This window comes from Mesoplodon mirus (assembly GCF_964341445.2).
Source record: "Mesoplodon mirus genome assembly, chromosome: 8".
Lineage (NCBI taxonomy): Eukaryota > Metazoa > Chordata > Mammalia > Artiodactyla > Ziphiidae > Mesoplodon > Mesoplodon mirus.
Genome location: NC_138984.1, coordinates 84,965,841 through 84,979,700, shown reverse-complemented (window position 1 = coordinate 84,979,700; position 13,860 = coordinate 84,965,841). Strand labels below are relative to the sequence as shown.

The 13,860-nt window shown below is 40.5% G+C and overlaps 1 protein-coding gene across 1 annotated transcript in view; it reads right to left on the bottom strand.

Annotated features, from left to right (window-relative positions):
- Positions 1 to 13,860, bottom strand: part of MYO3B (myosin IIIB) — a gene marked incomplete at both ends in the record, with an annotated part of 398,588 nt that overhangs the window by 372,834 nt on the left and 11,894 nt on the right. Inside the window, 3 exons of the mRNA XM_082630334.1 lie at positions 10,057 to 10,133; positions 12,942 to 13,041; positions 13,272 to 13,376. Of these exons, the coding sequence (XP_082486460.1) occupies positions 10,057 to 10,133; positions 12,942 to 13,041; positions 13,272 to 13,376 (282 nt within the window). The remainder of the gene's footprint in view (positions 1 to 10,056; positions 10,134 to 12,941; positions 13,042 to 13,271; positions 13,377 to 13,860) is intronic.

Genomic DNA, 13,860 nt, shown 5'->3' with positions numbered 1-13,860 from the left:
CAGCCTTTTAGAACAGAGTCAGGTAAAATCAGACCCTAAAGGTCTCGCCATTGCCATTGTTTCACCCTTATTGAGATCTGGAGAGATCCCACCTTCCTTATCTGACTAATACCAGAGGCACGGAATGTGAGAGCTGGAAGAGGCTCTTCCCCCTGGAAACCATAAATGTTCTCTGAGACACAGAAGGGACCTAGGAGGCAGAGACTACCCAGGCCAGTCTCCTTCCAGCTGAGAACAGGATGGGGAGGGCTGGGCTCAGGCAATAGGCACCACCATTTTTAAAGCGCTTACTATGCTGGGTACTGCAGCAAGCGCTTTCAGTACATCGTTTCATTTTGTCCTCTGACGCTGTTGGTCAGTGATCAGGTGGGTAAGCAGGGTATCTAGGATTTGCTCCCAGGTCTATCTGACTCCAAAATTTGTTCTCTTATCTCTTCTACCAAATGTGAAGCCATATTAAAATAACTGAACCACAATCGCTTTTTAAAAATGAGTGGCAGAGCTGTAACTATTTAAAATCCAAATCTCCTAAATTCTATTCTGAAGAACTTTGTTATTTTATTTTTCCAGATCCTTCCCTTGGGCATTAATTACATTGGTTTCTAGTGTCATGTTGAAATACTGCACTTTCCTCAACATATTAGGAAGTATAATTTTTATCTAAAATAATTTTTAAATTGGAAAAAAAAGATATTCATCTTACCTGGTACACTGGTGGTTGCAATTAAATGGTTTGCTTAGCCATTATACTAGATGGAGTGGTGGTGGAGACACATCATTTTAAAAGACATACATGAAGGACCTATCACCTGTAACGTATAGGTTGACTAAACTTTGCCATCCCACCAATGAGAGAAGCAGCCTATATATTAAGGATCCAGTTTACTTGGAATCTTCCTAAAATAGGAAGGAATCTTCCTAAAATATACTCTAGTATAGTGGCTAAGAGGGAGGATTTTGGAGCTAAATACCTGGGTTAAAATCCTGGTGGCATCACCTAACAACCTGTCCAAGGACAAGAACAGTACTTTCTGTGACTTATTTACTTTCTCTAAAACACTGGACTAGTAATAGCAGTAACTTTATGGGGTTATTGTAAGGATTACAAATGAATTAATTCATACAAAGCACTTAGTGCCTGGCACATAGTAAGCACTCAACAGATGCTATTAATTCTTATTAGGTACCAAACCCATTAGCTAGAGCTTAGGGAACAAAATGGTAATAATGACAACAATAATATTTCAGCTCTGTAGTGGTTTATGGCTTTCTCAGCCCTTCAACACAAAATATCTCTTTTGTCATTTCTATTCCTGGCAGTGCCAAAGGAAATAGCATTATTGTATCATTTAGCTAGGAACGGCATAATTGACGAAGGCAAGAGTGGTTGCAAAAAGCCTGCGATATTTCTGCATTGGTGTAAGCCAGTTGTTATGGCAACCGTCCCCAGTCAACCCCTTGCCAGGAAGAGAGAGACCCATTTTTGGAGCTGTCGCAACACATCTGTTTTTCCACTCAGCTGATTAGCTCTTGTTTGCAACAATTAGCAGATGGAAGTAAAAATGAAAAAAAATTTTTTTTAAAGAAGCAAATATTTATTTTATCCACAAGTCTGCTTTCTAATACAGAAACAGACCTTTGGTTATTTTAGGAAGATTCCAAGTAAACTGGATCCTTAATATATAGGCTGCTTCTCTCATTGGTGGGATGGCAAAGTTTAGTCAACCTATACGTTACAGGTGATAGGTCCTTCATGTATGTCTTTTAAAATGATGTGTCTCCACCACCACTCCATCTCTGCATGGCTTTGTTGTAGGAGCTGACTCAGCACACACTTTCCACACTGTACATCTCATATGAACACACTGAAGCAGAAGAATACAAGGCTGGTGGGCTAGGAAACCTGAATTCTGGGGGCAAGTCTGCTCTGAACTAGCATGAATAGTATCCTCTCCCTGCCTTAGTTTCTTCACCTGTAAAATGTAACTTGGATTCCCATGCGCTCTGAAAAGCCAAACAGCTCCAGTATTTACCAGATATGTGAATTTGGGCACAATACCTCCTACCCCTCTTTGAGCCTCATTTTCCTCAGTGGTAAAATGAAGAAAATAATATCTACTCTAGAGAGCTGTTGTGAGAATGAAATAAAATAATGTATTAAAAAAGCACCCGGGGCTTCCCTGGTCGCACAGTGGTTAAGAATCCAATGCCGGGGACACGGGTTTGAGCCCTGGTCCAGGAAGATCCCACATGCCGCAGAGCAACTAAGCCCGTGCGCCACAACTACTGAGCCTGTGCTCCAGAGCCCTCGAGCCACAACTACTGAAGCCCGTGTGCCTAGAGCCCGTGCTCCACAACAAGAGAAGTCACTGCAATGAGAAGCCTGTGCCCCGCAACCAAGAGTAGCCCCCGCTCACCTCAACTAGAGAAAAGCCCGTGCAGCAACGAAGACCCAATGCAGCCAAAAATAAATATATTAAATAAATAGATTTTAAAAAAAAGAAAACTAAATGACTTACTGGGCATACAGTATATGACACCTTAGGTACTTAGTTTAAAAAAAAAAAAAAAAAAAAAAGCACCCATCCCAGTCCCGGTGCATTAGTGGGTGAGTCCTCAGTAGGTGAAAGTTTCCTTCCCACTGTATACTTGCTTAGTAGGTGGAATATTCAAACTATCTGACAATCAGCTGCACACGGCACTGAAACTGGTCCCTGAGGTCCCCTCTCGCCAGACATTACCCCCTGGAGTTGCTGGACCATTAGAAAATCTGGGTGTCCCAGGGAAAGAGACAGGCACCTCTCGTGGCCAAGGAGCACTCAAGGGGTTCTGGATGGCAGCCACTTACCATCTAGAACAGAAGTATTTCAATATTTTAACAATCAGCATGGTCACACCAGTGCATCCCAGCTACCTGTAAGGCGTTATTTTAACAGAGACTACAAATATCCTCAACAAAAACAATAATGATGATGTTGGTTACTCTTCTTGGGTTTCAGTCATTTATAAATATTCAGTTTAATTCTTCACTACATGTGATGGTGGGAAAGGTAGATTAAGGATCAACTACCCCTAACCCCCTGCCATCACTATAAATAAATATGTTAGGCTTGTATCCCTTTTTTGCTATAGACCAGGATATTAATCTGGTACGTGTTAGATGGAAATACTAGCCAAGCAATACCAATACTGACAGTGGGCATGGGTTGTATTGCACGTGCCTTAGTTCACTGAGTCACAACACAAAGACTCCAGTCACTGTTACCCACCTACCCACCCAGTGTCCCTGGGCACTTAGACTGGCAGAGCCTTGGATTCCTTGTCTATAAAATCAATGTCATCGTGCCTAACTGGCATCCTCACAGGTAGTGAGCACTTAAGAATAATATTTGTAAAAGTTCTATGCAGATCTGGGATGTTATTATTCTATTCTTATAAGAAACTGGCTATCAGGAGAGAGGGAAGGAGAAAAGAGGCAATAAACATGGGTAAAGGGAGGACTGTGTTAACATATATATATGTCTGAGATACAAGCCAATGTCACAGGCAGGGAGGGAGACCAGAGGCTCGATGTCAACAGAAGGTTGAGGGAAGTGACCTGAGCCAAACATCTCAGGAGATAATCCAAAAATGCTTGGCCAGAGAGCAGGTAGGACAGCACAAAATTTTCAAGGTACTGAGGGCTCACGTGAGAAGGCAGTTTGTTATGGTATGTCCAGAAGAACATATGGTACATTCTAGCACATAGAGAAAGAACTGTGTTTGCCTCAAACACCTAAGGCTGAGAGAGATCAGTGTGTGTGTGTGTGTGTGTGTGTGCGCGCAGACAGGCAAAGCTGAGCTCTTCAACTAAGCTAGCGCCTGTAACATGAGGACCTGTAGGTTGCAAATGACTGACTGATTACCTTGGAAATCTGAATTATTTACTACAGAGGAGGGATGTTAAGTATTTGGAGGGTTGTTATAGGTTGAATCGTGTCCTCCAAAAAAAAAAAAGATATGTTAAGGTGCTAGCCCCCAGGAGCTCAGAATGTGAAATTATCTGGAAATAGGGTTGTTGCAGATGTAATTAGTTAAGGTGAGGTCATACTGAAGTAGGTGGCTCGCTAATCCAATATGACTGGTGTCCTTACAACATGATGGCCATGTGAAGACAGACAAACAGGGAGAACGCAATGTGATTACAAAGACAGATATTAGAGATACGGAGCTGCTAGCCAAAGAACGCCAAAGATTGCCAGCAAACCACCAGAAGCTAGGAAGAGGCAAGGAATGATCCTAGAGGCTTCAAAGGGAGCATGCCCTGCTAACACCTTGCTTGGACTTCTAACCTCCAGAACCGTGAGATAATAAATTTCTGTTGTTTTAAACCACCCAGTTTGAGCTACTTTGTATGGCAGCCCTAGGAAACCAGTATGGAGTGGCCACGGCTTTGATCCCAGGACAGGAGGAGAACCCACTTCAACTTGTTAGCTGGCCAAGGGCAGCCCCAAGGGAGTAAAGGGGGTGTCTGTTGGATTGTACCACGGGCGCTTTCACTGGTGGCTGCTGGAATACTGGGGCCCCTGCTGCCCCTCAGACACTCACAGACGATGTTGTCCTAACCGCCTCCAGGTCTGTCCCTAACAATGAAGCCATGCAACTTGCAGCAGTCACAGTCAGGGAAATCTAAGAACCTGGGTTTCTGATGGCTTTACTGAGCTGCTGAATCAACAAAGTCTGGAACCATCTACCTCTGTACTCACAGGAGAAACTTCATTTCCTATTGCTGAAGTCATTTTGCTCAGGGTAATCTGTTAAATACAGTTTCTATGTTGAGCATCTTTCTTTCCCTCTTAAAATCATCTTCCCGAGTCATAGTATGCTACTGACGTACTCAGTTTGTAAAAAACTGTACTGACCTTGACTTTTAGATTAACTCTTAGTATGCCAGCCAATATTTCCCCAGTAGCACTGTTTCAAAGTACTATCACACTAAGCGCACCCCCTAAAATTTTTCTTCTCCTACACTGCTGAGTTGATACTGTTTTTACCCAGCATCTTTCAACTTTATGAGTGTCCACATGAGATGGCAAGAGGAGATAAGTGGAGACTGTTGTGAATGTGATAGTCAGTTCATGCTGCAGCTTCAAGCTGCCCCGGTGAACTGCTGTTTGGACTGCGTGTCAAAGTTTGACGGTGATCTGGTCACATTCCATTAGCTACCTGGTTTGAAGCATAGCCTATTTGAATTAAATATTGTAGTTAGGCTGGTGAAATCAAAATGGAAATACAAATGGGAAAAGAATAATTTGGTTCAATTTCTCAAAAATAAAATAGGATCAAGGGTCATTCTGCTGCATTTTCAAAATAAAAGCACTGGTGGCATGCAATGGTTTTATTCCACTGGCATTGGCATTGCATACATTGCTGTCATATTTAATCTAAATACCACTTATTCACACAAGCAGAAGTGAAAGCATATTAGGATCAATATACTATGCAGGCCACCATACGAAGACAATGTCCATTTGAACTACTACTGATTATACTTTCAAGGACTCGTCTTACCCAAAGCCTGGCTCACGGAAGAGAGTATCAATGTTTATTGAATGGAATGCTACTTAGCCATAAAAAATAATGAAATAACGCCATTTGCAGCAACATGGATGGACCTAGAGATTATCATACTAAGCAAAGTGAGTCAGACAGAGAAAGACAAATACCATATGATATCACTTATATATGGAATCTAAAATATGACACAAACGAACTTATCTCCAAAACAGAAACAGACTCACAGATATAGAGAACAGACTTGTGGTTGCCGAAGGGGAGAAGGGATGAGGGAGGGATGGATTGGGAGTTTGGGATTAGCAGATGCAAACTATTATATATAGAATGGATATACAACAAGGACGTACTGTATAGCACAGGGAACTGTGTTCAGTATCCTGTGATAAACCATAACGGAAAGGAATGTGAAAAAGAATATATATATATATATATATATATATATATATATATGTATATATATAACTGAATCACTGCTATATAGCAGAAATTAACACAACATTGTAAATCAGCTATATTTCAGTAAGATAAAAATTTTTTTTAAAGTTTGTTGAATTGAACTGACAAATGGAAGATTATTCCTGTGGACACTCTTAAAAGACTCTTTGTTGGAAAGAGTAATTCTCCATTTGAAAAATAAAAATGTGAGGTTTGTGTAGGACTGAGTCTCAAGAACTGCAGCCTGGTCCCAAAGCATCTTGGATGCAAGCACACATCCTGAGAGAATCTCTGAGTCATACACAGAGCAACTGGGCACTTGCTCCTGAGAGGCACTGTCAAGGTCTCCGCCCCATAATCTGCCTACTCCTCAATTTATCCACTACAGCAGGCAAAATGCAACACTGGCTTTTCCCTGATGAGAAGGGAACCAGTTTCAGGCAATCTGGGCAACAGAAGCTCACCATGGACCACTAAACTGCCCGTAAATAGAAACACTCCACATATTTTCTTCAACCCAGCTGAAACTGAAAAGTCACAAACACCTCATGAGAAATGTACAAAGCCAAGAGCAGGTTGCTCTTATTTGCATTTTGTGGTTCTGGGAACACCAACTTGCCGCGGATTGTAACGGGAACACCATCTTCTGAGTTATGCCACACTAAATATTAGTTGAGTGGCCTGTTATGCTTTCCTTTAATAATAAATTAATCAAAATCTACAGAGAAATTTGTGAATACCAATAGTTTTAAAGCCCTCCTCAAACTACCCTCCAAATTCATCTTCTCCTTTGACTTTTTTACCGATGTATTCATTCATCCAACAGATGCTTATTGAGCATCTAGCCTGTATCAAGCACTACACCGAGAGCTGGGCATCCCAAGTCCCTGCCAGAGTTTAGAGTCCAGTTGGGAGACCTGCTTACCAACAACTGTTGGGTTGGCCAAAAAGTGACTTTGGTTTTTAAGTAAAAATAAAAGACACATTTTTCATTTTCACCAAGAACTTTATTGAACAACGTATTCAATGTTTTATTCCACTACTTTCTGCCATTTTTCAGGCAAATTCATCATTCCATCTTCCCAAAACTTTTTATCTTTTTGAACAAAGAATTCTTCCAGGTGCCCTTTACAGTCTTCCAGGGAAATGAAATTTTCTCCATTAAGAGAATTTTGTAAAGACCAAAATAAATGGAAATCTGAAGGTGCAATATCTGGTGAATATGGCAGATGAATCAAAACTTCCCAGCCAAGCTGTAATGGTTTTTGCCTGGTCATCAAAGAAACATGCAGTCTTGCATTACCCCAATGGAAGATTATGTATTTTCTGTTGACTCATTCCGGATGCTTTTCACTGAAGTGCTGCTTTCAGTTGGTCTAACTGGGAGCAGTACTTGTTGGAATTAACCATTTGGTTTTCCAGAAGGAGCTCATAATAGAGGACTCCCTTCCAATCCCACCATATACACAACGTCACCTTCTTTAGATGAAGATCGGCCTTTGGTGTGGTTGGTGGTGGTTCATTTCACTTGCTCCACAATCTCTTCCATTCTACGTTATTGTACAGTATCCATTTTTCATCGTCTGTCACAATTTGTTTTAAAAATGGAACGTTTTCATTATGTTTAAGTAGAGAATCGCACACGGAAATATAGTCAAGAAGGGGTTTTTTTGCTTAACTTATATGAAACCCAAACATCAAAGCAATGAACATAACCAAGTTGGTACAAATGATTTTCATTTCTTGATTTGGATATTTTGAGTATGTCAGTTATCTCCTGTGTGGTATAACACTGATTGTTCTCAATTAATGTCTCAATTTGATCGCTGTCAACTTCAACTGGTCTACCCGACTGTGGAGCATTGTCCAGTGAGAAATCTCCAGCACGAAACTTTGCAAACCACCTTTGACACGTTCAATCAGTCACAGCACCTTCTCCATACACTGCACAAATCTTTTTTTTGCATTTCAGTTGCATTTTTACCTTTCTTGAAATAATAAAGCATAATATGCCAAAAGTGTTGCATTTTTTCTTCCATCTTCAATATTAAAATGGCTACACAAAAATTCACCAATTTTGATAAGTTTTTCTTAAATGCACACTGAAATGACAGCTGTCACAATACAATCTAACAAAATTGTTTTGAATGAACTTAAAGACAACTAAGTGTTACTAGAGCCATCTTAAGGAAAAAACGGAACAAACCTTTTGGCCAACCCAATACAATACAATGGTCATGGTTTTCTAATGGAAGGTGTAAAGGCTGCAGTGGAAACTCAGGAAGAAGAACCTTAGTTGGTCAAGGATGAGGGAAGGCTTCCTAGGGGAGTTGCATTTGCGCTGAGACTTGAAGATTGAGGAGGAATGTTCCAGAGTTCTGAGGGCCATCCCAGATGATGTAACAATATATATGGAAAGGTTTAAAGGAATGACACATAAGGATAGATTTGGAGAATTACCTGTCGTTCACTTCTGTTGAGGCATTAAAAACAAGTAATTTGGGGAAAAGTAACCTGAAATGAGGCTGGACAGTACAGAAGGTAGAATATGAAGGGCTTTGTTCCCCATTCAATGGAATCTTGACTTTGTCCGACAGTGTTTCTCAAAGTGGGGTTCATGAGGTCCCTATGAAAATTTTTATGTTTTTGCTTTTGTTTCAATGATAGTTTATTAATAATAATAAAATGGGAGAAGTTGCAGTAAAAACATGTTCCAGATCATCTGGATGGCTAATTGCCACACAATTTCAGTGCCCATATTTATGTTTATTATTAAGCCGGCACTAAGCCAACAGAGATGTGCCAGTTAGAGGCCAAAGGAGATGCTGTTTAAACAAACAGATCACTCTCGCTGAGTAAAGTGGTGGGAAAACTGGGTCACCACATGGTATGCGGTAGTAAGGTTGACAAAATAACTCAAAATAATCCATGCCGTCATGCTCTGAAACATATTCACATTGCAAAGGACAACTGAGTTTCACAAAACAATGTCATTTGTCTCATTAAATTAAAGCTGTTTACTTGAACACTGCTGGCTTTGTAATTTTTTCATAATACATTTTTTTCCCTTTTGGTTTTATAGCATTACAAATATAAATGACTAAGTAAGTGTGTGTCTAGTTTCATGGTTTTTAAAATCAATTTAAGATTTAAGTAAACACTGGAATCTGCAGGGATTTTCTTTTTCTCTAAAATGGGTCTGTCCATTATCCAAGTATGAAAGAGAAGGCCATTGAGATAGAATAAATTTGAGCATACTGGCGTAAGCCGATTACTGTGTTAGGAGACCACCTTGGCAGTCACACAGAGGAAGGAAAGCCCAGGGACAGGATGGAGATGGAAAGACCTCTAAGGAGATGACTGCCGAGTCCTCGTATTAAAAGAACCCATTTGCTTGATCCAAGAGAGCTGCTCTCAGGCCAGAGTGCTGTGGAATTAACATGCTGACCTGACAAGCAAAGCTGTACAGTGCCTCTGTTTCTGGGTATGCGGTAACTAGCCCGAAGATTCCCAAAACTTCTATATGTGTCATTTCATAGAGGATTCTGTGGTAATGCCAGTACTAAATTAGGGCGAAATCCCAGGTTTTACTACAGAGCCAAAAAAGTACACAAGAGAAGTTGCTATGTATCTGGTAACAAAAAAACCACCAGGACTATGGCATATAGTTCTGTAAGCCAGCTGGAGCTGAAATCTGTCTCTTCACCAAGCCATGTGTCACTGGGGCTGCATCTATCCAGGGAAGGTGACTTTTTCTAATTTACACAATGGCTGGATGAACCTGTCAAGCCAGGACCCTTGTAGAGGGCTGCATCTTCTGGAGGGGGCACCTTTTTCTAACTGCATGAAGGTATTCTGTGGGCCAGCTGTGACTTAATCCCGATTTTCTGAAATTAAGTTCTGGTTTGTCATCATTATCACTCACCAAACCAGAACCCTCACAGCTCAATGAGGAAAAAGGATTTTCTTCTTCCTGAAAGTTCTGTGAAGTGTGTGACCTCCCCATAAAAAGGCATAGTACCAAGGCTCTCAGCAAATACAAAGAAAGAGTTGCCCTCTGCTTACCTCAGGGGCCATCCAGAATGGGGTGCCGACAGACGTGTTTCTCCGCAGACGTGTACTGGTGAGTTGAGCTGAGACGCCTATAAGAAAAGGGTGTCACAATTCAGCAGTGAGCAGAAGATGATGCTAGACCAGGGGCTGGCAAACTTCTTCCATAAAGGGTCAGACAGTAAATATCTTAGGCTTTGCGAGCCTAAGGCTCTGTCACAGCTACTCAACTCTGCCATTGTAATGTAAAAGCAGCATAGACAACACAGAAGCAAATGAGTGTAGCTGTGTTTCCACAAAAATTCATTTATGGATGCATAGTTTTAACGGTCATAAGATATTTTTCTTTTGATTTTTTCCCAACCATTTAAAAATGTAAAAACCATTCTTAGTTCACAGGCCGTACAAAAACAGGAGGCAGGTCAGATTCGGTTCACAGGCTGTAGTTTGCCAACCGCTGTGTGGGAGCACATATCTATCTAAATCGAGCATTTCTACCATACTGCTGCAAAATTGGAATCAAAAGAAAACATCAAGAACTAGGATCAACCCAAAATACCTTCCTACTATACTTCCAAAATATTTCAGGTGATATCTTTCTTAAAATGGTGTTTCATGTGATGGAGGAAGAAAATTGGCATGTATTATCTATAATAGAGCATCAGTGTAGACGTAAAAAGTTTTCAGTGCCTTATCTTACCTAGAAGGCTGGAAATCTGACATGAAAAATACATTTGTCAAATAGAAAAAGAAATTGACTAATAATATTATTATCTAGGGCTCAACGTTGAGGATCTGAATTTTAATATAATTCCAATGTACTTTGTCATAGTCTTAAGCCAGCCCTCCTCTTTATGCCATAATGGATGTAAAGGTACACTGGATTAGGAGTCATAAGACCTGTTTCCCTTCTCAATTATGTCTTTTCCTAATTGTATGACCTCAAGCAGACAACCTCACTCTGAGCCTGTTTTCTTACCTTCAAATTGGGGATAATGCTACTCATCACACCTATCACAAAGAGTTCTTCTTAAATACCAAGTAAGAGAACAACTGTGGGGGCTTCCCTGGTGGTGCAGTGGATAAGAATCCGCCTGCCAATACAGGGGACACGGGTTCGAGCCCTGGTCCGGGAAGATCCCACATGCCGCAGAGCAACTAAGCCCATGCGCCACAACTACTGAGCCTGCGCTCTAGAGCCCGTGAGCCACAACTACCGAGCCCGCGAGCCACAACTACCAAAGCCCACGCACCTAGATCCCGTGCTCCACACAAGAAGCCACTGCAATGAGAAGCCCGCGCACCACAACGGAGAGTAGCCCCCGCTCGCTGCAACTAGAAAAAGCCTGCACGCAGCAACGAAGACCCAATGCAGCCAAAAATAAATAAAATCAGCAATGAAGACCCAATGCAGCCAAAAATAAATAAAATAAGTAAATTTTTAAAAAAATGGAACAACTGTGAAAATGATTTATAAATTGTAAAGTATTTTACAAATAAAAGGTATTCTTTTATACCAAGCAAAATCTAATGCAGCCCTTAAGAGAATAACAATGGTGGCCACTAATGATGTTGATAAGAACTTAGAAATCTGAATACATATGCTCATCAGCAAAGAACATACCTTTAAAACATTAGGCATAGATTTGCCAAGGACCATGGGTTGTTTTCTCAGGGTAGTTGTTGTGCTAACTGCTTTCATTCCTTATTCTTTATTAGGAAGCCAAAGAGGGCTCTTTAAATTCTATTTAAACCCTCTGCAATTTTTCTTTGCTTTTTACTAAATAAACCAATATACTTAGTGTAATTCATTTATTTTTGAGTAATTTCTTCTGAGCAAATGATTCACTGATACATTTTAACACTGAATTCTTTCTTACCAATAAAACAATGAATATTCAAAATCATCAATCTTTTCTCCTACTACGCTGACAATGATAAAGAACATTTTAAAAAGTGCTTCTGTAAATGGTTTCTCATTATTTATAACAATCATGCTGAGGTACTAATTGTTGTTGAACCTGTTTAGAAGACTAAACCATTCGATAAACTTAAAAAGGAAAACCAAATGGTTTGTTGGTTTGTGACTATCAACACAGGAGTGTCACAAGCAGATATTTAATAGTTCTCTGGCCTTAGGTGATATTGCTCTGCGTTTCCTTTCACACTTCCATTTCCTGTTAATGTTTCCAGTTCAACCAGCCTCACATGTAGCAGCAATAATCACAATTTAAAGGGATGTTAGCTTTCAGACCCAAAGGACTATTTTACCTTCTGCTCACTGGGAATAAGTATGCCTAAGGCTACAGAAAATCATTTGAAAGACCAAACTGCTTTCTCTTTTCATATGCAAAAAAGAATAGACAAAATGTAAATTATAGACAATTGCCCTGAGATGTGAAATCCTTCCCAGAAAACCAAAGTTTTTCCCTCGAATTCTTCTTTTGAAACGCTTTTATATTCTCTTTTTAAAAAATTGCTTCTACAGCCGCATAGCACAGGGAGATCAGCTCCGTGCTTTGTGACCGCCTGGAGGGGTGGGATAAGGAGGGTGGGAGGGAGGGAGACGCAAGAGAGAAGGGATGTGGGAACAGATGTATATGTATGACTGATTCACTTTGTTATAAAGCAGAAACTAATTAGAAAAAAAACAAATAAAATAAAATAATAAAAATTAAAAAAATTAAAAATTGCTTCTAAAGCTGAAAATAGATTAACAAACAGCATCTCCTAGGGTGATCCATGTGGTGAACGACCCCCCATTCTCCAGCCTGTGTGTGACTGGAAAGGCCCTCAGCCTATGGCGTAGAAGAGAGGCCCCAGTCTTCTGAGACTGCAATAAATTGTTGCCCTTGGCTAAACTGCACACATCAAGAAAACAAACGACAAGCAGTCATTACCAAAGTCAACGAGCTTAACTCCTCCTTCTGTTGTCAGAAGAATATTATTCCCCTTGACATCACGGTGGATGATTCGGTTATTGTGCAAATGCTGAAGGCCCTGCACGGTGTCCCACCGCCACCAAACAACAGGAAAGAGAAAAGGAAAATTTGCATGGTTATTTTTAAACAGCTACCCTACTATTAAAAATCTAATCAAAGTCCACATTTGGCTACACCTCCCTATTACACCTTGCATATTATAGGGCAGTTTCCCCTTGTTAATATGCAATGGGGAGCCAACCAATGACAAATTGCTCCCTCTGCCCCCAGCTTGATGGACGTCCTTACCAAGAGGGCCCCATATAAGATGTATGAGATCGCTGCTTCATCCAGCCGCTGGCCACACCTGAGTAGACTTTTGACAAGCTCGGTGACGGAGCCCCCATTACACAGCTGCAAGAAGAGGTGCCGGGGGAGAGAGACAGCAAGAGAACACATACAAAAAGAAAAGAAAAACATATTAAGAAGAAAAGCCCACTTATTACTGACTCAACGTAGTAAAATAAATTTGCAAATCACAAAACTCCAGGTCAGAACAATTAAACTTCACTTTTCCATTACACAATCAAATCTCATTCTGTGTGTGTGTGTGTGTGTGTGTGTTTATTCAAGGTGATGATTTATGAGTGAAAGTACATGTCCAAAAAGTTGATTTTTTAAATCGTTAAGTGAAATATAAAAGCACAAGACATTATTTAGAAATTAAAAAGAGAAAGCATATAAGGAATCATGGTGACTTATGGGATATTTTCATTTTACATGAATATTGTCTATTTTTTTAAAAAACATGCATTTTGGGGCTTCCCTGGTGGCGCAGTGCTTGGGAGTCCGCCTGCCGATGCAGGGGACATGGGTTCGTGCCCCGGTCCGGGAAGAT